Source organism: Ursus maritimus, unplaced genomic scaffold (genome assembly GCF_017311325.1).
Source record: "Ursus maritimus isolate PB19 unplaced genomic scaffold, ASM1731132v1 scaffold_1, whole genome shotgun sequence".
Classification (NCBI taxonomy): domain Eukaryota; kingdom Metazoa; phylum Chordata; class Mammalia; order Carnivora; family Ursidae; genus Ursus; species Ursus maritimus.
In genome coordinates, this window is record NW_024423343.1 from 13,496,206 (window position 1) to 13,522,101 (window position 25,896).

The 25,896-nt window shown below is 40.6% G+C and overlaps 1 protein-coding gene across 5 annotated transcripts in view; it reads left to right on the top strand.

Annotated features, from left to right (window-relative positions):
• DOCK10 (dedicator of cytokinesis 10) overlaps positions 1-25,896 on the top strand; it is a 262,401-nt gene that overhangs the window by 94,545 nt on the left and 141,960 nt on the right. For 2 of the 5 annotated variants that reach the window (XM_040639806.1, XM_040639813.1), the window contains exon 2: positions 17,099-17,218. In XM_040639806.1, coding sequence (XP_040495740.1) covers positions 17,099-17,218 — 120 coding nt within the window. Of the gene's footprint in view, positions 1-1,902; positions 2,151-17,098; positions 17,219-25,896 lie in introns of those variants that run through there. The other 3 variants (XM_008690400.2, XM_040639812.1, XM_040639809.1) reach the window with 3 other exon arrangements.

Genomic DNA, 25,896 nt, shown 5'->3' on the forward strand with positions numbered 1-25,896 from the left:
CCTTGTTATTTTTCTTTCTTAAAGTTCAAAACACTCAGAATATGGAGAACCTTTTGCAAAGAAATTGCGCTCCTGGTTAAGCATCTTTTTGTTTTTTTTTAAAGATTTTATTTATTTATTTGACAAAGAGAGAGACAGGCAGTGAGAGAGGGAACACAAGCAGAGGGAGTGGGAGAGGAAGAAGCAGGCTCCCAGCAGAGTGGGGAGCCTGCTGCGGGGCTCGATCCCAGGACCCTGGGATCAGGCCCTGAGATGAAGGCAGACGCTTAACGACTGAGCCACCCAGGCACCTCTCGTGGTTAAGCATCTTGTCTGTATCCACAATGTACCCCATACTGTGCTTTGCACAGGGGTGCCTTGGACAAACGCCTTAGGAACTGACCCTCCCTGATATAAAAGCAAGCATAATTACTCTTCATATTACTGCTTCCTCAGGACTCACCTCCTAGGAGAGTTAGTAGGGCTTTCTTCTGTCCTGGTGGTCATGGAGATCAGTCCTCAGGGGAAATATGCCTCCCACTATCTTTATAACCCACATAGTGCTTCATGGGCAAACAATGGTTCCTTTAGTACCTTCACCAGACTGGTGGGCAACGCTGTTAACTAGGTTAATCCTGCAGGTGAAGAAACAAAATCTTCAACCAGATAGATATCTCACACAATCTTTTTAGAACCAATCTTTCAAATGTTTCATCTAATCAATTAATTCCTATTCCTGAGGGCTTCAAATATTTCTTATCTCATGCACCTAGTAGAAAAAGTTGGACTACACTCCCGTAGTCTATGTTTATATATACAAATTATATAGTTCTTATCAATAGCTAATATTTCAAAATACAATATACAAAGGGGACAAGCTTCATTGTTAAGCATAATAACTGTAAGTCCCTCATTCTTTTTTTAAATAAAGATATTATTTATTTATTTGAAAGAGAGAGAGAGAGACAGAGAGAGAACAGGAGCAGGTGGTAGAGGGAGTGGCAGAAGGAGAGGGAGAAGCAGACTCCCCGCTGAGCAGGGAGCCCAGATGCCATGCGGAGCTCAATCCCAGGACCCTGAGATCACTACCTGAGCCGAAGGCAGATACTTAACCGACTGAGCCACCCAAGCGCCCCAGTCCCTCATTTATACTTTCATTAAACTTAACAGTTATATACTGAGAAACTTCTGGATGCCAAGCACTGTTGTCATCACCGAAGACAGGGTACATGAAACAGACAAAATTCCCACTCTTGTGGAAAACAAACCATAAGTAACATAAATAAGTATAATGTATAGTAGTGTCACATGCTAGTAAGTGTCAAGAAGAATAAAACAGGAAGGAGAATTCAGGTAGGTTTGAAGGGAGAGTTGCAGTTCTAAATAGCCCCAGAGAAAGTGAATACAGATTTAGGGAATTAACTATTTGACTGTAACCATTTGGCATAGAGAATCAAGGTATCCACGTCAATATCTATTATATGAAGTAGTAGTAGATTGCAGTTTATTTAGATAACCAATATGAATAGAATTCTAATTTCTCCTTGCAACTTAAGTGATCGTCTTGGAAGACCACTCACTTAATCTACATTTGCATGAGCAACTCCTTGAAACAGACTTCTCAGACCCCAGGTATATTATGACAGTTTCCCGTTGGATCCACTCAGGATGATGAAGTTTGGTGGCTGTTTCGGTGGCAGACATAGAGCCCTACAATCAATCAGCTCTTTAATTCAGTCTCGACTTGGTTCCATGGGTGATTTTACATCCCATGATTTATTTAGCTTTGAGCAATTCTCTTAAATGTCTCTTAAATGTTTGTCTTACTCTAAAGCAGGTGACTAGGGAGAATATGCACAGAGAAGCCTATCAGAGCAGCTGGTAGGGACAGGAAGCGGTAACTCGTTGGTTTTCTTTTCCTTTCTGTTGAGTGATGGTAATGTTGCATGAGCATTTCCCTTTTCACCAGAGAAGGAGGATTTGTTCGGCCTGGTGAAGCTTCAGAAGGAAGGTGCTTAACAAAATTGGTATTTTTAAATATTTTGCGACACAAATAACAGGATACAATGAGCTTCAGAGGAAAGGTTTTTAAACGGGAGGCCAGTGAATTTCGGAAGAAGAGAAGAACAGTGAGGAGAATAAATCAAGAAGAAATCCACAGATTTAGCTCTGTAGGTATCCAGATGTCAATGTTTGTTTTTCATCTTTTCTTCAATACTTGAAAAACAGAGATTAGCTGTGGGTGGTGTTCTAACATAGGCGCTGGGCAAGGTCCTAGATGGAACAGAATATTCTATTTGGCTCATAAATATCCTCTTTTATTTACATCATTATCTTAAAACATATTGAGAGAGGGTTTAAATAGTTTAACTATTACTGGAATATTACTAGAATCTTTTCGTTTTTAAAGAAAGCCTACAATAACTTCAATTAATGACCTCAATTGATGACTTGTATGTAATTGTGGGTTTTTTTTTTTAATTACTGCTCTATTTTGATCACATATCACTCATTTGTTTCAAAATTCTTAGAAAGAGTGGTCCAAATTATGAAAGAAAGTGTATGTAAATATTTGATTAAATGAGCCAAGTAAGAATGTGAAAAATAATAAGTTTTAAAGGTTAAAAAGATTTGGTTTGTTTATGGTTAAAAATGTTTCTGCCTTATTATTGTTTGCAAACAAAATGAGGGCTCTGGAAATGTGTACCTGTTATAGAATTCTACATGCCTCTCTGTAGGAAATACCATGGCTGAATATCAGAGCCTCTTGCTGGAGCACGTCAGTGACTCACTCACATGTAACGTGGAAGACCCACGTTATACGATAAATGGCTGTGACAACATTATCAGGCAGCTCTTCCCACAGGAACATTCATTTTACAGAGTGGTTTAGGGTTTGCTTGCTTTCTTCAGGGCAGGGGTTCTCAACCTCAGCACTATTGCTATTTTGGCTCCAAGACTTCTTTCTCGTGCCAAGCTGTCCTGGGCATTGTGAGACACTTAACAACATCCCTGGCCTCTACGCACTAGACGGGAACACTCGCTCCCCAGTTGTGACAATCAAAAATGTCTCCAAACGTTGTCAAATGGCCCCTGGGACAGAGAGGGTGATGTCCCTGGTTGAGAACCCCTGCTCTAGGGGTAAAGAATCTTTTTGTTCATATTGACATCTTTAATCTAGAAACAGAGTGGCTTTTTCAAAATTACATATATGATAATAGAATGATTATTTACAAATAGTCATTTAATGAATATGAATAATCAAATTAATGAGTAGTCAGTCATTCAGCCCCTGATAGGCCAAAATCAGGTACAAGAACATTCTGTCTTAAGTGATAGTGGTTCTGTTTATATTAACAATGTATTTGACAGTAGTTTAACGTGAACAGAATTTATCGGAGGTCTGGTTCACAGGACTGGTGCCGTGTTGTTTTTTGGTCGGTTTCTGTCTCAGTATCTCGGTGGTGTGTGTCTCCCATTGGGAACCACAGGCAAATGAGCCCTTCAGCCTTGTTCTCATATCACTCCACCCAGCATTTCAGAACTGGAATATGCAGAGTCTTAAAACTAACCTTTTGGTCCCCATGCACCCACTGTGGGTCCCCGGTTGTGTCTTGTCTACTGGCTTGCAAGCCCCTCATCTATTGTTTACCATGAGCCTGTTGAAGAGGATAAGTGTTTGAAAAGCTTGGTTGGTTTGGGATGATTTTAACCTTTAGAACAGACCAAAAAATATAATTTCCCAGTTGCCTTTCTCTCGGTGGAATTTGGAAGTTCCTTGGATGATGTCACAGTGAGGTTGGCTTCTTCTTGTGACCACCAAGAGAGACAAGAGGCAGGAGAAGAACCTGTCTATCTCACACAGACCACACATACAGCCTGGCAACAGGACAGTCCCCAGTGTCTCACCATATAATGAAGCTAATCATTCTAGGAATTATCTTAATTGAATTTGAAGGTATTGCTACCGAGCACTATGGGAAATGCAGCCAAGGTAAGGAGGGAGTTTTCCCACAGCATTCAGTAGCTATGCATTCACATTTAATTAAGATCATTCATACAGTGATTAGCTTTCTTCTGTGGAAGGCACTGGGGACAGGCCGCTACCGCTGCCTGCCCTGGTCTTCCTGAGATAGGTGTATCTTCTTTCCCAGGTTGTCTCTTCCGCAGATCAGGGGGTTGCTCAATCCATCCTAAGTATTATCCAGAGATGAGGTTTTTATTTTTGAAAAAAGAGAATCCAAAGAAGTGAAACACTTCGTTCGAGTGCTAAGGGGTCATTCTGTGTGACCGTCTCTCCTACCTTCTGTATGACCTTGGGTAGATAACTGAAATCATTCTGAACCTTAGTTACTCTTCCATAAACATGTTCATAGCAATACCAGTCTGTCTTAAGATGGTTTATTAGAATTCAGTTTGACCATGGTCACCACGAAGATGATTTGAACACTGTAAAAAGTGGGGAGTCAACAGTGTTATGTCATATTAGTAAAACCAAGTGAAGTATTTCCATTTCCAAGGACAAGGGAACAGGGGTGATAACTGTAGTGAGATTGCCTTTTCAGTGATGGTGACATTTAAGCCACTGGACTATAGAGGTGACACCTTCCTCCTGGAAGCCTTGCAAAAAGCTGAAGAGTAACAGAGTCACTCAGGAGACAAAATTCTGAATTGCATCAAGATGAGCACTCAGGGGGGTCCCAGATGGCTCCATGTGCTAATGGGGTTGCTTAGAAATGCCCTGTGGGTTTTTACCCCTCTCCCACCCCCACCTTGGCTAAGGTGCCCAAAGCCAGTCTGGACTTTCCACAGCGCAAGTATCTAAACTTTCTAAAAACTAAATATCTCTAGACAAACTTCAGAGACGACTTGATAGGAGATAAGGAAGAAGCCATTCAAATAACAAAATGCCCAACACATGAAGACCAGGCCTAAGGTTGTATCAGAGGATATAAAATACTTTCTTTTGATTTTTGGGTATACTTCTAGTGTAGTGGAAGGAGAAATAATGACTGCGGCAGATAATTATGATGGATTATCTGTTTTTGTTGTGATCATGTGGATTTTGAATTCAACAAACCATTTATTGTTCTAAGGCAAATTTAGAAATGGTTTCATTCCACAGTAATCTGGAATGCTTCACCAGAACACAGCGACTTCCTAAAAGGCATACAACCCAAACTTGATACTCACATGACACAGCCCCACAATTTTGTTTATTCCGTTTCCTTCAGATGCTGTTTGAAGCTGTTTATTTTTTTTAATGTTTTTTTATTATATTGTTAGTCACCATACAGTACATCCCTGGTTTCTGATGTAAAGTTCGATGCTTCATTAGTTGCATATAACACCCAGTGCACCATGCAATACGTGCCCTCCTTACTACCCATCACCAGCCTATCCCATTCCCCCACCCCCCTCCCCTCTGAAGCCCTCAGTCTGTTTCTCAGAGTCCATAGTCTCTCATGCTTCATTCCCCCTTCTGATTACCCCCCCTTTCTTTATCCCTTTCTTCCCCTACGGATCATCCTAGTTCTTATGTTCCATAGATGAGAGAAATCATATGATAGTTGTCTTTCTCTGCTTGCCTTATTTCACTTAGCATTATCTCCTCCAGTGCCGTCCATGTTGCAGCAATTGTTGAGAACTCGTTCTTTCTGATAGCTGAGTAATTCTGTTGGAATTTTTAATTGTTTGGAAGTTTCCTTTATTAATCCAGTTTTCAAGGGTACTGTCTAAGAAAGGCCTTCATATATTTTAAATAACTTGTCACAGTCGATATATCGTAAGAGAGAGCAGTTACATTATAAGAGAGGTTCCAGGAAAATGAAACTTAATGTTGAATCATCAAGTAGACCTACTTCTCCTAATTTTTGAAGTGTGTATGATACTCTGTGGTTGGTTTTTTAAAAACTGCTTGGCTATTTTTATTTTTATTTTTTTAACCAATCATTCAGTATGATCTGTGGTGCATAGGAAGTCAGTAAAAAGACAGTTTCCTCCCTAAGTTGCATGTCCTAATTTGGAAAGATTAAACACACGATTAAGTTAAATTATTATATCAGTCATCTGTACAGTCAGGAAAAAAAATGTAAAACTTCACTTAAATAAATGCAAGTTGTTCTTTTTAAGTTGTTACTGGCTTGTGGATCATTAATCTGCAGGATTCAAAATTATTTGGAAAAACTTTGGATACACATGAAAATTCTTGCTCTCGTCTTTCCTAATAGCCTATCAGCCTGTCAATAGAAAAGTGAAAACTATAGAAAGAGAATCTAATCTGAACATCTTTAACATATCTCTCACATACACCATTTTATTAAGTATATTGTGCTATTGTCTTTTAAGTGCATTTTTAATCTGTTCTTCCATGTTTGTGAGCAGCCTTTCTCCCTGGTCATCTGTGCCGCCTTCTCACTCTTACTCCTTGTTTTATACGAACAGTGACCATTACCTATTTGAGCTATTTCATAATGAGCCAGTTAGCTGAAAGGAAGCACAGGCAAGGGTCCCAGGATTATTGGTGCAGGTAACAATGAAATGGGACCAGATTCCGGGTTCAAACAATAGAAAGCAGTGCTGAGAGCTATAAATGGGTGGTTAGAGAAAGCAAAAAAAGCTGAAGTAATGGGGGGGGGTCTGAATTCAGTCTGACGATGGAAATAGAGAAGTGTAAATTGAAACTTGATCTGACCCAAGAATCTAGGCAGAGGACTCTGAGTGCAGCAAGAAGGGGCAGCCAGCTCCTGTGCCGGCAGCTGCAGAGAAGACGCTTTTAAATGGACTCAGGAGAGGTGCTTGAGACTTAAGCAAGAATGAGCTTACTTTCCTTAAGACCAACTGCCAAGAGAAGAGTTAAGCCAGGAGGAAAGCAAGGTGGAGGAGAGCTGCCAATGCGGCGGAGTCCACTTCATGACGATGCCGTTTATAACATCGGAGCAGGAGGTGGACCATTTGTCAGGGAGGGCTATGCACAACAGACAGGAAGTAACGCCATGAGTCAGACAGCTCTTTTTATTCCCCAGATGGTGGTCGTGGCCCAAATCTTTGTGGATGTAGACACTCCCCCAATCAGTGGCAATTTCCACTGTGGTGTTTGACACAGTCATTAGCTAGCATTCAAGGTACATTTCCTTAGTATTCCTTCATTTCCTTTTCTTCATCCTCCTTACCCACTTATAAATATCGTTTTGGTCCTCTTTCGCCACCACTGCCTTCCATGAGGTGCCCAGTGACCTCACACCAGCCTCCAGATGTCCTTCATTGCAAAAACTCACAAACGGAACAGAGTTAGTACTCGAAACGGTAGCTGTGTTTCAGCAGCTTCCCTGCAGACGGGGGAAAAAAGCTTTTCTGTTTTCTATTCCCGTGACGCCATGACCTTGGCTGGTGGAGTGGGGAGGACCATAGGTTTTTCACACTGAGATGGATTGAGATATCAGTTGCTGAGGAAGTCTCCAGAATCCAGGTTTCTGGATCTGTAAAATAAAGCAATAATGATCTCTTCTAGGCTTCATAGGGATACTCAGTGAGAGAAAGTGTTAACTACTTCTCATGGTCCTGGGTGAGTCTGGTAATTAAAAGGATCCTGCTTATCTGATGGTGCAGGGCATGTGATCCTAGCCAGGCCCATTCAACCCCTCCCCCCGGCACTCTGAATCTTGAGTGGAAAGAGGCCAGAGTCCCACACGACAGTCCAGTAGCTGCAGACACTGAGACTCACCAAGACTGTCCCTATTGGGGATGGGGAGAGAAGTCCACAGAGGCAAATGAAATGCTAGTACAAAAAGAAAGCAGGGCGGGTGTTGCCTGGGCCAAAAAACAACAAACGCTCACTATACACATTCAATCTCAAGTAGCCCAAAGGAGGAAAGGAAATAAAAGAAGGAGCTGACTGTCATTATGGAAAGATTTATTGAACACATAGGACACATGGGGTTGACGGAACTAGTTACATTCTTGTGTGTGTGGCACCTATGTGTTGATGTATATATACATTTGTACACACACATACACACACACTCCTCACACTCAACTTGAAAGTTCATTTGTGTGATGGTTAACATACTAAAATAGTATTAGAGTTTAAGCCAGTGGCGGATTTCATCACAGATTTCATATAAATTAATCTAAAATTCCCAGCAGTTGGTTCTAAGGCATTAATTTCTCTGCTATCAGGAAGCCTTGTAATTGGGTTGTGATGTATTTTTAATGATATTTATTATCTTTCAAGTGTCTCTAGAAAACTAACTGAGACATGTAATTAAATTTGATTCAGATCTTCTTGGACATTTCCTACTTCTTTATAAGGACCCGTGTTAGATGGAGAAGCAACCATTCTTTTTTTTTTTTTTTTTTTTTTGCTATTATTTGCTATACAAAAAATGTGAGAATTTTGTTGTGCTGCTAAGAGGTATAAATGGTCAAATTTCCTTAAAAAGAAAATAAGACCGAAAAGGTCTGAATTCAGTTGGAAAATTTACCTTACATCAGAGATTCTAGAAAGCTCATTGGGGTGCTTGGTTTTCCTAATGACATGATGGGTTAATAAAATGGAATATTCCGATTTTTCTAACTATGATGTTTATATTGAATATGATGACTTACCTTTCTTTTTTTTTTTTTTTAAAGATTTTATTTATTTATTTGACAGAGATAGAGACAGCCAGCGAGAGAGGGAACACAAGCAGGGGGAGTGGGAGAGGAAGAAGCAGGCTCATAGCAGAGGAGCCTGATGTGGGGCTCGATCCCACAACGCCGGGATCACGCCCTGAGCCGAAGGCAGATGCTTAACCGCTGTGCCACCCAGGCGCCCCAAGCCACCCAGGCGCCCCTTACCTTTCTTTATATTTGCAAAGGGCTTCTTAATTTACCAACTTTCATCTGCTTCATTTCACTGAAACAGACTAAGACATTTAAAGAGTTACTACTGGTTGGTTTCTTCTGAGATCTATGTCCGTTTTTGTTACCAAGGGAACCATTTCCAAATTCGGCTTAATCTGAGCCTGCCCAGCTGTACAGTTCTTAACTTTGATTTAGCTAGTGTTTTTCCATTCTCATGAAACTGTGTACTTCAAGACAGAGAGAAGGTTAAAGGGTCAGCATAAGATGGCTTATTCCTTACTTAATCATTTCCTCTTTGGTAAGGAAAGCTAGTCTTGTTTTCTAAAGCTCAAACATTTGAGACGTTGTCCAGTGAAACTCCCTTTGATGAAAGGCTGAATTAAATCTGTCACACGACCACTGGCTGACAGCTGTGGCCATGGATACAGCTGTGTGGGCTCTCTCCAATTTTCTCATTTATTTTACGCACAAATAGTGTGGAAGTTGGTTCCGTTCCAATGGCACTAAGGCCAAAGGGTCCTGGATTAAGTTAAGGTCTCAAGAATCCATGTGTCATTTGTATTTTTATTTCCTCTAAGAAATTTAATCAGTTATCTTGATAACGCTTAAATGAGTTAACAGCTGTGTTGTTTCTAATTTGTTTTGGAGATCTTGAGATTGGAATTCTTTTTGGGGTTCCTCTAAAAACCCTGTGGATCTTCGCTGTTAGGTTTTTGCTTGTCTGTTTGCCAAGATGTGAAGAGGATGTTTAAATAATTGGCATGTCATGCCTTGACAGAGTCTATTGTATTGGTCCTGAAGTAAATATCAATTTTTGTTTGTTTGTTCTCCTGGATCATTAGCCAAAATGAGTGGTTTTGTAAACTGAAGAAGGCACTCAGATATAAATTAATTCTGTTATGAATATTCAAATTAGAATAAATGTTCAGATATCTGGAAAGGACAAGGCTGATTGAGGAAGATTGAGAAAGCCTCAACTAGCATCACAGAGCGTAGGCATGTCACAGAAAGAATAGAGAAGTTCTCAAAGGCAGGGGGGGATATCTTTTTTCATAATAGCATTTCCTGAAAAAATCAGATATTTTGAAAAGGAGAACCAAGGGAATAGTATGAGTTCAGATCAACGAACTAGAGTGATGCCAGTGGTGAGTAACCAAGGCCTGGCTCCTTAATTACACTTAACATTTAGAACACAAATACGTGGCCTCCCAAAATGAAGAATTTACTGTTGCAGTGGTTCTCCATTCTTCATCCCATCAACCCCTTTTCCTGATCAGTACTTAGCGATCCTATTTACTCCTGGTGCCGACAAGCTTGACCTGCAGGAAGGTAGCTTAGAGCTACAGAAAGAAATTCTATACCTACACCCTGATTGTTCTCTAGGCATTTACATTTGCAAAGCCAATGACTTCGATACTAAACTCATCTTAAATTTGATCCTTTTTTTTTTTAAATCTAGAAGTATAAATAACTGAAAATATTTTCTAGGCTGGCTCCCAAGCAAAATAAAGGGTAGAATTTCAGTCACCTCCCTTTACTAATATACATGATTAGGTAGATTTCCTTTCTTTTTTCTTTGGGGGGTAGAGTAGCCAGACTTCAGGAAATTCACAGAAGAGTCATTGCCCTTTTTTAAAGAAATGTCAGTGTTTTCCTTATGTTACTACTTCTTTTGCTTCCACAGAATCGCTAGATATTAAGGGTTTTCTTTTTTTTTAAAGGAAATTTAGATAATAAATATAGAAACACAGACCACAGTTTCTGGTACATGAAGATAAATTTAGTGTAATGAGTTTAATTGGTTGGTTGGTTTGACTCGGTTTTGGTAGATGCTTTTGAGTAAAACATGTGGGGTAATTTTCAGTCCTTTTCAAATAAAGACAAATCTATAATTGTCTGGCATTTGGTGGTTCACTTAATACCCCCTCATGCTTCATCTCCTGATCCTTGTAATAAGACTGCCACAAACAGGAAGTTGCTCTTTGACTCTTTTAAATCAACCTCACTCAGACACAACTTGAATACCTTGTCCCAGTTACATAGCTGGTGGGTAAAACACTGTGACCCTCCAACTAGAGATTCTGACTTCAAAACCTTTGCCACAATGACCAATGAACAGAGGTGTTTAAGTAACTTAACCGAGTCTGCAGTTCCCTACGAAGCTCAAAATACTTCAGTTAATACATTGCTAATTGTTCTTCTCTTTTTTGCTGACATTAGATTCTAGGACCACGTATATAATCTGTAATTATTTTCCCCAGTCCTCTTTCCCCAGTGTTTTATGTATCTTTTTTAATTACTTGAAGCTGTTCCTGGTTGAACTTCCATGTAAAGTCCCCACTGTGAATTTTTACGTCTCCTCTCTGGTGGGTCTTCAAAGGGTAAACAGTTTTAAAATCAAATAATTCCCTAGTGCTTCCATGGAGGCATGATAGTTTTGAAAGACCAAGTTCATTTTTTCACCCCAATGAAAGCAATACATGTTCGTTACAGAAAAATCTGGAAAATGTGAGAAGTCAAAATAGCAAAATCCTAAATGTTATATCCCATCCAAATATAATAACTGATAATATTTAGATCTATATCTCTAATCTTTCTTTAAATTATTTAGATCTTGTGCAGATTTAGTTTAAATTTAAATTTAAATTCTGGTGTACAATACTTAATCCCACTTTTATTTAATAATAATGCATAAGCGATTTTGCTTGTTTTTACCCACTTCCTAAAACTCAGTTTTAATGGCCATGTATTGTTTCTTAGAATGGATGTGCCATAATTCCCTAATCATTCCTTCACCTCAATGATTCCTGTTTCCCATTTTTAGCTGGCCTTGTCTTTCAGGCCTCACTGTCCCTTAGAGATCCAAGTATTTTAGATTCAAACTTCCATATTATAATATGTGTGCATCTAGAATCATTGTCTCTCCTTCTGTAGCCAAGCTTGCCATCTTGGACATCTTCATCATGGACCCCAGCCTCCTCATATTTTCCCCCAAAAAACCAATCATATACAAAACACTGTTACTACTTTTACTAAAGAATTGAAGAGTTACAAGGAGGAAACCATGGCAGGTATGACACAATCATTTATTAGTGTGTTTTAATCCACATCCTATTTCCAGTGTCTTTTCCAAAGCCCATTACAGCAGTAAGCCTCTGTCCACTACACACAAGTCTGAAAAATATCAATCACTGGTTTTTAAAATTTTTTTAAATTTAAATTCAATTTAGTCAACAGATAGTGTATTAGTTCTGGGGTAGAATTTAGTGACTCATCAGTTGCATATAGCACCCAGTGCTCATTACATCAAGTGCCCTCCTTAATGTCCATCACCCAGTTACCCAATCCCCCACCAACCTCCCCTCCAGCAACCCTCAGTTTGTTCCCTATAGTTAAGAGTCTTTTATGGTTTGCCTCCCCCTCTGTTTTTATCTTATTTTATTTTTCCTTCCCTTCCCCTATGTTCAACTGTTTTGTTTCTTAAATTCCATATATGAGTGAAATCATATGGTATTTGTCTTTCTTTGACTGACTTATTTCGCTAAGCATAATACCCTGTAGTTCTATCCACGTCATTGCAAATGGCAAAAATTCATTCTTTTTGATGGCTGAGTAATATTCCATTGTATGTCACCACATCTTCTTTATCCGTTCATCTGTTGATAGACATTTGGGCTCTTTTCATAATTTGGCTATTGTAGACATTGCTGCTATAAACATTGGGGTGCATGTGCCCCTTTAGATCACTGTGTTTGTATCCTTTGGATAAATACCTAATAGTGCAATTGCTGAGTCACTGGGTAGTTCTATTTTTAATGTTTTGAGGAACCAATGTTTTTGACAGCAGCTCTAGTGTCTTCACTTTTAGGATATGACCTCCACCATCCTGCCTGCCTTTCTTACCCCTCTTGGATTAAGGTCAATATTTTTTCCTCCATGTTGATCCAAAGACGATGTTGCAAAGACATCCTTTTATACATCTTGGTTTATATGTGCAGTTATTTCTTTAAAATAGGATCTCAAAAAAGGAATTCCTGGGTGAAAAGATGTAAATTTTTTTACTCAACAAATACTTATTGAGTGCCTCCTCTTTGGTGTTTGTACACATTAAATTTAAGTGCTTTAAATTCATGACTAGTGGAAATTCAAACTCACAGACTTTACTTAACACTTATGGAATTGGTACTATGGGTTTGGTGTTATTCTAAAAGTATAACATATATTACCTCATTTAATCCTATAATGTAACTTCTACTAAGATGTCCATTTTACAGATTGGAAATTAAGGCACAGAGATTCTAATTAACATGTCCAACATTCCATAGCCCATAAGTAGCAATTCCAGAGCTAGAACCCTGGAAATTCTGGTTCCAAAGTACATGTTACACTCTCTGTTCACCTCAGCATAAAACACCTATAATCATACTCTCCCTTTTACTTTGGACTCCCCTAAAATAAGGCTGGGTAGTCTAGGTTATTTTTTTTTAAGATTTTATATATTTATTTGACAGAGAGAGAGCACAAGTAGGCAGAGCGGCAGGGAGAGGGAGAGGGAGAAGCAGACTCCCCGCTGAGCAGAGAGCCTATGTGGGGCTTGATCCCAGGACCCTGGGATCATGACCTGAGCCGAAGGCAGACACTACACTGACTTAACCACCCAGGCGCCCCAGTCTAGGTTATTTCTTAGTTAGATTGTACTTCTAGTGTGGAGAAAAGTCTAGCTTGATAATTTTGTCATTTAACTTGTCATTGTTACGTGCTGTCAAATGCTGAGATCTTCAGTTGTCCTTTTTTTACCCATTTGATTTTGAATTATAATTATGAAATTAATTCAGATCCTTGCAACAATGTACTATGTCCTTAAAATTTGCATCTTTAGCTAAGGCATGGACAATCTGCTCCTTCAAACCAAATTAAATGACTCTTGACAGCCTGGGCTATTACTAAGATGGCAGGTTTACCAGCTCTAAGGCTTAGATACACTGTTGGCATTCCCTGAGAAGTTGTAGAATAAGAGGAAGGAAAGAAAGCATCTGTTTTTGTGACAGGAGCCCATTCTTCTGCTGTGAAGTTGAATTGGAGGAGAGCTGTGGATTCGGGGAAGTAGATCAAACAAATCCCTCAGTATTTATGAGAAGAACAGGGCCTATTAACACTGCAGAGCAACACGTCTGCTGCGTAATCACAGGTACTGGTGGGTGCCTTTTCCCATGCCTGGAGCGATTTTAGAGCAGCTAATGAAATTCATTAGTCATTTGAGAGAGAGCAAGAGTAAAAAGCACTATAAAAATCCAATCCAATTCAGGGTAATCTTGGCACACGCCTTAGCCCAGTTGGTGCATTTCCAAAAGAAAGAAGCACATTAAATTCAGGAGGGACAACCCAACTGTTCTAAAGCTATAAATCAATGCTCCTCAGCTCTCATTTTCACTCAACACCTCTGCAAGGAGCAGTAGTAAGAAATTAACGGATTCCACCGTGTTCATATACATCTGTCTCTTTGACAGAACACTGAGCAGACAGCTCTCTCTCTCTCACTCCAGAGAGAACTACTGGTCGCTTGACCTGAATCCTCACATCACAGATGCATAAAGCATTCATGCCAAGCATCACCAAATCCCAGGCCCTGGGTGCTACAGAATGTATCATTGTTCTTTTCATTTTTAAACCTCATAGCCACAAAATTATGAAACACTGGATGCCTTGAATGCTGCCCTTTGACTAACACATTCCCTGGAAAGATAGAACTTTACTAATCTATCTCTCAGAAGTCAAAAAATTCATGCATTATTTGAAGCAGCTCTGCTAGGTTTTGCAGCCCTGTGTCAAAATAACCTCAATGTAACATTTAAACAGGAAAACCTTAATAAATGTCATCTATTGATTGGCGGATATATCCTAGCCTTAAATGAATTAATAAAAATACACCTTCCAACAGATGTTTATAGGCTATGCCTTTTTATTACGTGCATCAAGGAGAGGTGGGGATTAATTTTTCTATGGTTTTATTAATACCCTGTGACTTGTGAGCTCTGATCTTACTGTACTAATTGAGGTGGGGCTAATTCTAGGTGGAGTGGGGGGCCCTGTGAAACATTTCTTTGAAGGTCTCCTTGTCTCAAGCTTGATATTAATGGTCACATTTGCAACTAAGGGAGATAAATTTAAAAGGATGGTGAGAATGGGATAGTAAAAGCCCCCCTAAAACATCTTATATTGTCTGCTTTTAAACCCATAAATTGCAACACACCCTGATAGCAAGCCACACGCTCGCAGTCCTGTTCATGTAGACGTGAGGACGGGGAGAAGAGAGAAAATATCAGTAGTTACATCATGGGCTGTTGGTATATGAGTGCTGAAGGGCGTCAGGATCCTTAAGCAGGAGAACCAGAGGGAAAGGGACATATGCCAAATCTATGGTATATTTGCTACATTTCATGCACAAACATAATATTAAAAGAAGGAGGAAGTTCCTAAATAAGCCACATGTTTCAGACTTGAAGGTCTAAAGGAGTAGCATGTGACATTGCCGGGTAAGATTTCCCAGGTACGGAGCTCGGAGGTCCATAGCTGAGCTCCAGTGAGTTGCCGCTACTTGAAGACGTTCAAAGCCAATGAAAAATAAACTAAAATAAAGCCAAATCTAACATCTGGAGCCTGCATTTGTCTCTTGAGCTATCAATTTGTGGTCCTTGAGATTAACCTTGGCCTGGGAAAATAGGGAATTGGAACTTAAAATAAGTCCACATAAAATAGTCATGTCAAAAGGCAAGGATTCTAGAAGGACTTTTTTTTTTTAATTGCCTAAATCATGCCATAGTGTCTCTGTGTCTTCTGCTGCAAGATAGTGAACATTTCACGTGGCTCTTTCACTAAAAAGGTTTTGTGGGACAACTAAATATCTTTTCTCCAAATATTACATGGAGTCCTGTGTTTATATTTGCTAGATCTGGCAGTCTAACTTGACGGGCCCCTCCAGAGAGAATGTTCACCTTACATCGTCTTTAGTTTACTTAAGCATTTGTAAAATGGGTTTGTCCTGTTTTGTTTTAATGCCCCAAGTACATGGAAATCCTTGTTAGCGGTCCACGGTGTCACATCTTCTTTTTGGTTTTGTTTATATTTAGAAAAAACATCGACTGCTATTTGAGGAGCCAATTGCAATTGTTAAAATGTTGGTGGAAGTTTCTGGGGCTACATCAGCAGAGAAGGCCTTGGAAATCAAAACTAAACCTCTGTGCTTTGCAGACTGGGGAGGGGTGAGGTCGACAGGAAACTGTTGATGTCATTGACGTGCTGGAGAAAAAAAAGTTTTTTCCATTTATGAGATTCCCCCTTACCATCCAAAGTTCATGGTGACCACTCCAGCTTCTGAGAGCCCCCAAATAATCTCAAAGACCGTCCTTTTTCATTTAAGTTGTACAGATATTTATCAAAGGGCTAGGGAACTCAAAACTGTGTCCTTGGTTTTCTGTCTTGTAACTTATGCTTTCTTTGGGGACCCATTTTTCTCACATGTTTGGACTAAACACATCAACCCTGTAATGTGACAATCACACCTTTTCCCCGCTGGCATTCATCATTTGGTGCTATAGGCCGTTTCTTTGAGGGAAGTGCCTCTCCTCTTGGCTTCAGGCTTTTAAAGCCGTGTGATTATCTGGCTAATTTTTCAGACTCTTCTCCATTTTCACCACACTGCGTCCGTAACAGTTGCATTGTTCAGGTCTGTTAGAGAATTACCCAGCTTCTCTGTGGTGGCAAAGAGGCTGAGAGCCAAGCAATTAATCCTGACACAGGATCCATGCTTCAGTGACAACGAAGACAGCCCGTGATACTTTGCTTGCTAATAGGGAGCCAACATTTTAAAATAGATCCAAGTAAACCTAACAAGGAAGGATCTAATTCAACAAAACTGATGACAGTCCTAATACTATAGCGAGCGAGCAGAGGACCTTTCTTCAAATTGACAAAGATAAAGTTTACGTAATTCAGTGGATGTGTTTGGCTGAATAGTGTGAGCTTTGGGAGCTCAGGGAGAACAGCTTGAATTACTGAGCAAGATGTCAAGTATTTCAGGATCTTCTCATATTATTTCAGATCTGGAAATAATAGTTATGCGGCTTTGCCCTAAATGCCTGGAGTCTCTGTGACTCCATTGGAAGGACTGCATCATGTCAAAGCCTTGGTAATACTAAGAAGTGAAATCCAACCAGGCATTGAGAAGAAGCAAAATTATGTGTGTCGGTGGTTAATATCATATTTTCTTTTTCCACAGCAGGAAAAGCCCAGGCTCCTCGAGCCTTTGGATTATGAAACTGTCATTGAAGAACTTGAAAAGACCCATTGGAATGATCCCCTTCGAGATCTTCTGTTCTTCCCCAGTGACGACTTTTCAGTAAGTGTTATCTTTCCAAGCCATCTAAGTTCGGGAAGGCCCCACAGGTAATAGAAGATCCTCCCAAATTGGGTCACTGTCTTACCTTACAGATTCAAGTTGTGCAGCAGTCTTTCCTGTGGCCACCCTACATCACGGTCACTGCAGTGGGAAGCCACATCCGCCCAAAGAGACCGCCCAAGGTCCTCTAACAGCTGAAAGTACCACAGTGGCCTTTTGCGACAGGAGATGCACAGGGGGCTGCCTGGTTGCAGGTGGTACCAGTGACCCCATCAATGTCTAGGTTTCTCACTGCGGCCTTACCTAGCCTCACAGAGCATTTCTTCCCTTGCCCATTTCTAACCGAAAGCTTCTGAGCAACTGCAACCAGCCAAAGGCAGAGGCAGGAATCTCTTGGCACAGAATATGTGATTCTTAAAAATCACCCTTAATCTTGGCTGTCCTTTTGTAAGGAACCCTTGAGGCTTGTGGGCAAAGAAACGGTAGGCAAGCACATCTCCACAGAATAAATCCTTCAGTGTCCTTCGATCTGAGGACAGTGGCCCCTGGCACATGGAATGCTCCTGAAGGTCATAGAGAGAATGGATAAAAAAGCAATTCATTGTGGAATTGGAAACAAACACAGTAAAATTATGGTTGATGGGCACTGCGCATCTCCAGCGTTCCCTTTGTGGTCATCTCAAACAGTTTTACACTGTTAAGCAGTATCTGTGTAAACAGAGAGCTCAATGGGCAGATGGCGACCTTTCCTATTTTTTCCTGAAAGTAAGGTAGTCTCAGACATCACAAATGAATGTCTTAAAGCCGATGAAAAGCGAGCTCCAGGGTAGCCCTGGGACGTAGCCACGGTCCGTGGAAACCTCTGCTGAGTTGATGGGGCCTTGTGCTCACGCTTCCTCAAACAGCCTCACATTCCCGTTCCCTTCCTCTTACCTTTGGGGGGCAGATCTGGCTTCTGGTTTCTACAGGTGAATTATTGTCACCTTCTTCCATAGAACATTAAGAAAGAAGGTATATGGAAGTTCACCATTTCCTGTTCCAGGTACAGAGAATGATGGAAGAAAGGAGATAGATTCATAGGAAGGAAAAAAAGAAACTCTTCCAATCTGTTCTTCAGATTTTTAAATGGCTCCTACTTTACTGGTTGACACACTTTAAAAGAGGCTTACCTCATGCAGAAATGTCATTTCCGTGGTTGGACCACCGGAGCTTGAACTGCAAGCACAAACTTGAGCCACATTTTATTTATTTTTTTTTTATTTCCACCCCCTCACTTTCTTTCAGACTGAAGGTAAACCTTTATGAGCAGACTCTTTCTGTCAAACAATGCAAAATTGCTTGAAACTTGGAGACCTTTTTTTCTAGCACTGTTGTCCGGAAATACAACAAAAGCTACTCGAAATTCCCCCAGCTCAAGAAGAAAGTAGAGGAAGCATGCGATGGGATGTGACCATTGCACTGAATTTGAATTCATTTTTTGACATCTTTCCACAATCATTTAAGTTAAAGATCGTCTTATTACCCCAGGACCTTTGCCATCCTTAATGGTGTGAACAGAGCATATAACAGTGTGCATACTTGCTCATTTTCCAGAAGTGGACATTCCAGTAAATACACTGAATTCTTTCCTCCTCCTGTGCCTTGCTTAAAACCCTCTGTGGCCACCCCCATTGCCTTCAAAATGAAGGGCAAACACTTTAGCATTGCTCAAGGGTCTTCCAAAATCTACTCCTTGTCCATTCAAGGTCTTTGTCTTCCTCCCCCACTCAACTCCTATGCTGTCATCACAGGCACTTTCATTCCCAATGGGTAAAATACTAGCACAATCCTCAATATAACATTATCTCACCCCTCAGACCATTTCCTTCCTTTATTCATTCACCAAATATGTAACATATACTACTGAATGTTAGGCGTTAGTCTCACACTGGGGAAGGAAGCAGCAGTGACTAGACAGAAATTGCCTGGTTTTAATGGATCCTACCTTTCAGTCAGATGAATCAAGCAAAAATAAGTAAACAAGTTAATTAACCAGATAATTGGGATAAAGACCAGTTCTAGGAAGAAAATGAAACAGGGCCAGGTCCTAGAAAAAAGGTGACATTTGAACTAGGTTTGGAATTCCCCAGGAAGACCAACCATGCTAAAACCTGAGGAAGGATGGAGTGTCTAGGCTGAAGGAAGCTGCCACAAAGGCCCCGGACAGCTCTGGGCAGAGAGAGCAGAGACGAGGTGTGGCAAGGGCAAGATGAGGCACTTGCATCTTATTCCAAATGCAAGCGGCAAGTGGCAAGTCACCAGACTGTTTCAAGAAGGAGAAAAACAGACTTGGAGTATGTTACTGAAAACTCATCTGGCCTCTGCATGGAGAACATAAAACAGGGTGTGGAGGAAGCGAGGAGACCAGCGGGGAGAGTAGCTCCCAATTAGCAGGTGCTCAAGAGATATTGGATACCACCGAGTCCTAGTTATCAGAACATGTCATGTCATACAGACAGCTAAATTGTCATGTGTATCGAGCATCTGACAAACAGAAGGAGTTTTCAGTATGATTACCACGTGAAGTTGTCAGTTTTTGAACAAAGTTCGGGTAGATTATCTTCCTTCTTTCCTCCTCTACAGAGTAAAGGTTGATAAGCCATGGCCCATGGGTGGCCTGCTGCCTATTTTTGTCTGTCCCATGAACCAAGAATGGTTTTTATGGTTTGTTTGGTTGGTTTTTTTACATTACCTTGTTTTATTTACTACACAGAACTGGGTAAATCATTGAAGGAAAGAAACGAATATTTTGTAACCCATGAAAATTATATGAAATCAAGTTTTGGTATCTATAAATAAAGTTTTATTTGAACACACTGATGCCCATTCTTTTACCTCTTATCAGTGGCTGCTTTCATGACACATCGCAGGACTGTAGCAGATAGAAGGCCCTAAAAGACTTCCGATCTGACCCTTCACAGGAAAAGTTGGGGCAGCCCTGCCATCACGAACAAAACTGGGTTCATTTGGGGTCTTTTTTTGTCTCCCTCTGTATGAAGTAAAGACCCTTCCTTTTTTTTTTCTTTTTTTTTTATTATGTTATGTCAGTCTCCATACAGTACATCATTAGTGTTTGATGTAGTGTTCCATGATTCACTGTTTGCGTATAACACCCAGTGTTCCATGTAATACATGCCCTCCTTAATACCCATCACTGGCCTAGCCCATCCCCCTACCCACCTACCCTCTGAAACCTCAGTTTGTTTCCCGGAGTCCATAGTCTCTCATGGTTCATCTTCCCCTCTATTTTCCTCCCCTTCATTTTTCCCTTCCTTCTCCTAGTGATCTCCCTGCTATTCCTTATGTTCCACAAATAAGTGAAACCATATGATAATTGTCTTTCTCTGCTTGACTTATTTCACTTAGCATAATCTCCTCCAGTCCCATCCATGTTGATGCAAATGTTGGGTGATCATTCTTTCTGATGGCTGAGAAACAACAAATGTTGGAGAGGATGTGGAGAAAGGGGATCCCTCTTACACTGTTGGTGGGAATGCAAGTTGGTACAGCCACTTTGGAAAACAGTGTGGAGGACCCTCAAAAAGTTAAAAATAGAGCTACCCTATGACCCAGAAATTGCACTACTGGATATTTACCCCAAAGATACAGATGTAGTGAAGAGAAGGGCCATATGCATCCCAATGTTCATAGCAGCATTGTCCACAATAGCCAAACTGTGGAAGGAGCTGAGATGCCCTTCAACAGATGACTGGATTAAGAAGATGTGGTCCATAGATACAATGGAATATTACTCAGCCATCAGTAAAGACCCTTCCTTAAACACTGTGTGTCACCGTCTGCTACATCCACAGCCCATGTCTCCTGTCAGGGATGTTCCCCTGGCTAGAGTATCATTTCCAGGCTTGTCTTTGAGCAATTGGTAAGGATTCTCTGGGATGTGTGTGGACAGTGTCTGCTCACCCAGTGGGAAGTGGTAATAGAGTGACCACCCCCATCCCTGGGACATCACAGAATGGAAGGAGGGGGGCAGCTCCAAACTTCCCCCCCTTCCTCCAGAGGCCCCGAGCCTGGTTGTGCCCTATGGATGAGAGAACCCAGCTCATTTCTGTCTTTCCCTGTTACCAAGCACCCCAACTTGAGGCAGACATGATTCATTACTGGGTTTGTTTAATCAATATTTATTCACCACCCACAAGGTGCTGAATATAGAACAGCACTTCCCAGACAAGTGAGGCCAACAAGAAAAGCAAAAGCCCTGTATCTAAGGAGTGTGTACCCTACTAGGGATGAAAAATAAAGTTGGTTAAGAATCCTGGCTTCTCATGGTTAAAACATCATCAGGAAACAAGGGCTTCCACTGCTATTTGATGCACCTTGCAGGAGATTATTTTTTTACCAAGACAGGATTCCTGCAGTGTTTCTCCTTATTCACCCTGCTGACCCAAAGCGCCACATCCTTTTTTGCTTAGAGCCCCAAAAGTAGCCTTGACCCAGTCCTCCTGCTTCCTCATTTGCCCTCATTTAAAGGAAACTTTAGAAATAAAAATCAGACAATATATGCCACAGCTCTAGTTAAAAGTTTCCAGTGGTTTCCCATTGCCTTCAGTGTCAAAACCAGCTTCTCACCATTGCTCCATCACCTGGTCCTGCATGACCTCGGAGCCTTTATCTCCTCGACCTATTTCCCTTGGTCACTGCATGCATACCTAGCATTTTCTCTGTTCCCTGAACTTGCCAATCTTGTCCCTTCTGTCAGGGCCAGTCTGCTCTCTTGCACAACTGGTCCCTATTTTTCATTCATAATTCAGTTCAGTTGCTATGTCTCTAAAGAAGCATCCTTGATTCCAACCATGCTGTGTCCCTCTATGACCCCACCCTGTTTTCTTCTCTTTCTAGCCCTGTCAGTACCTAGAAAGACCTCAGTTTGCTTTTTCTCTCCTCTGTCACTCATTCGTCACCATGAGGGTGTACTCTGAGCAGAAAGGGAATATGTTCTGTTTTGATCATTGGAAGACCGTCCCCCCCAACAAAATGGCTCTTGGCACAAAGCAGGTAGAAAATGAACATATATTTCATGAATTATCTTTTAGAAACATGTAGGTTTGGGAACATAACTCTAATCCTTTGAGTACCTTTAGGAACCAAAAGTCCATTCCGAAGTGAAATTTGAGTATAAAGAGAATGAAGTAATTGGTCTTGCTTGATGGAGGAAAGTGGTCATTAATGCGATGCTTTCTTCTTCTACACAACCCAACATATCACCTTAAGAAAACAGCACTAAGGTCATGAGCCCCTTCTCCAGAAGCTCATTTGGCTGGTACAGTGCCTGCCACATAGCCGCTATCAACAAAGGCTGATTTCCTCTCTCTAATCCTTAATGAACCTGTTTTCTGTTACTAGGAGTGGGAGAAATCAGTTTGTATTTCAAGTACCCAGTGCAATGTCAGGATCGTGGGCTTTCAGTGAAGATTATGGAACATTGAGTTAAAATTGTCTTCTTCCTGGTTAAGGAGCTGAGATAGAAGCATTTTCCTTTGTCTTGGCACAGCCAGTACATGGGTCCTGGGAGCAGGCAGTGTGATCTTCGGGACTACTTGCATCATAATGAATCACTAAGAATAAGCAGTCTAGATGCATTTCTTAACTCATTCATTTCAAAAACATGCGTTACTTCACTCATTGTATTTGCGACTCTTGCTTTTCTCATCTTTCTTTTTGAAGCAGTTAGTAATAGAAACTTAGGACCAAAAGTAAGGAACTTAGTCACCAAATTGTGGCTTCGTAAAATAGGCAAGGAGAGTAAGGAAGGGAAAAACAAGAACTAAAGAACAGTCTCAGGGACACGCTGAATCATAGTGTTGAGTGATTCAGTTTGAGGAGAGACTGATAAAAAAAATATATAGCAGAACAAAAAATGAGAAAGCCAGAAATGAGTTTCTTGCTGAAGAACAGATACAGAAAGCTGAGGTGGAATCACCTCTGAACTTATAAAACCTTAGATAAGAAAGTTCAGGGGTCTGCAAGCTAGCACGCTGTGGAAAGCCATCCTGTCCCCTGCATTTCAAGACTGCCCACGCCGGTAGCACTGCTCTATTTCAACTCAGCTCCATGGCTTACCTTCTGTGAGTTAGGCTGCATATATCAAGGGCACCAATACGAACAAGCAGGAGTGCCAACACTTGAAAGGTTATGCTTTTGACAGAGGGCGGTGCCATTTTCAAAGTCAGAAGTCTATGTTGCGCATGGGAAATGGCCTGCCACGATCTTCTCAAATCCCCTCTTCATCTCAGTAGTTCAGAATTAGTGTCTCCGGGTTCCCCAGGGTACCCTGCAGTTTTCATTGGCTTATTATTATTACTGAGTAAATCGTGAATTCTTTACATACCAATGGCTTGTTCTTTCCACAGTATGCTTTTAGCTATAAAAAGCAACTGGTATATGGGGACTTCCAGACTCAACCGCATGGGTCATTTTGATAAGAGGAAGAAGAAAGACCTCGATATCTTTTAAATTGAAAAGCAGAAAGGTCCTGAGTCATTTGCGTTGTTTTTGTTTTGTTTTGTTTTGTTTTCTTCTCGCTTTCCTGAGGCACAGCTTAACATTTTATAGAACTCTCAACCTCTTTTTAGTCCTTGGCTTCTGAGCCCGAAAAGCAAGCTCTAAACGGCTCACAGTGTTCATGCAAGAACATTGTAATCGCAATTTAAAAGCTAAGTGATAGTCTTTGTCAAACTAGGTTATTTCTGAGTTCTAAGATTCCTCTCGTTTATAAGCTAATGAGGCTGAGATTTGCAAAAGCTCGTGTTCAAGGATGTAGAGTATCTGTGAGGACAGAAATCAAACCGAGCACTTTGACTTGCTATTTGCGTTTCTGTCTACACAGCATGCTTATGGCCAGCTGCTTCTTAGAAAAATAAAGTGCACACTTAGGGGAAATATTAACTCCCTGAGTCCCACAATGGGTACCATCAGAAAATTGGTATGGTAGTGAAGAATTCTAGAGTGCCTATTTCAGTTGAGTAAGAATATGTGGGGACTTCTCCGGGCTTGACAGAACTAGGAGCATATACACAAAAGTGCACATAAAGGCTAGTATTCATGGCAGCATTATTCATATTCAAAAGTGGAAACAGCGCGAATGTCTGTCAACTGATGAATGAATAAATATAGTGTGGTCTCTCCACACGATGGAATAGTACTCAGTCATAAAAAAAGAACGAAATACTGATTCATACTACAACATGGATGACACTGGAAACCACTATGCTAAGCGCCAGAAGCCAGTCACAGACGTATGGTATGATTCCAACTGAAATGTCTGGAATAGGCAAATCCGTAGACACAGGAAGTTAGCAGTCGCCAAGGCCTCAGAAGAAAGAAGAACGGGAAGTAACTGCTAATAACTATGGAGTTTTTTGGGGGCATGATGAAAATATTCTAAAGTAAAAAAAATGATGATGGCTGCACTACCCTGTGAATATATATAAAACCACTGAAATTTACACTCTAAAAGGATGAACTTTATGGCGTGTCAATTATGTCCTAATAGCACTGTTATTTTTTAACAAGGGATTTTTCTAGGCATTAAGGGTAATTTAGGTGGTCAGAGATAGGGTGCAAAAAATTCATAATACGTGTCTGTATTCAAGTACTTCATTCTTTAAAAGGAATAAACAAGTATACCAAAGAAACAATAAAGAATCTGGGGAAAAATTTCATCTATTTTTATCTTTTACTCTCAACACAGATTTAATGTGGCTTGCTTATATACTAGCAATATGTATGTATATTTTATATATATAAATATTATATTTATATTTTATATATATAAATATATGTAATTATATATAATTATATATATAAATATATATAGATATATATATAATTATATATATATACATATATATATATATATATATACATATATATATATATGCTGAATTAATCACTGGCAGAGCTTTTGGATCTAAAACATTCCAGAGTGAAGCTGCAGACTTCACGTATGATACAGACAGTAAATTTTATAGTTCAGAGAAGAGAAAATGTATGTTGGATGAATTAGAGAAGATTTTCAGAAGGAGCTGGCACCCATACTAAGCCTGAGGTTAGGAAAGAACAAGGAAAGGCAAGGAATTTCTGAGAGGAGGAGAGCATGGACAGGGCTTGTGCAGGAATGAGTCCAGCGTGGAAGAAGGAATGTGAGAAGCCATGTGGAAAGATGCGTGGTGGGTTGGCTTAAGCGGGTTGGCTGGTGTCTTAGGCCATTCATTGCTCGTCATGGGGCCATGTCCGCAGGCCTCACACCGAGCAGGCTTCTTCTCTGTGCCTCCCTGGAAAGTGAACTCAGACCACAGCCTCTGAGTACTTGCCAAGGGAAGGTCCCAGAGCAGTAAGTGTATTGTTGGAGTACTGCACTCTATGAATGTTCACATTTTCCCATATGTAAAATGTGTCATCTATACCTCTTTAGAGGAAGCAAGACACATTTTGGAGCCTGGAAAATGAATCATAAAAAAAAAAAAAAAAAGAGGGGTGCCTGGGTGGCTCAGTCGTTAAGCGTCTGCCTTCGGCTCAGGGCGTGATCCCAGCGTTATGGGATCAAGCCCCGCATCGGGCTCCTCCACTGTGAGCCTGCTTCTTCCCCTCCCACTCCCCCTGCTTGTGTTACCTCTCTCTCT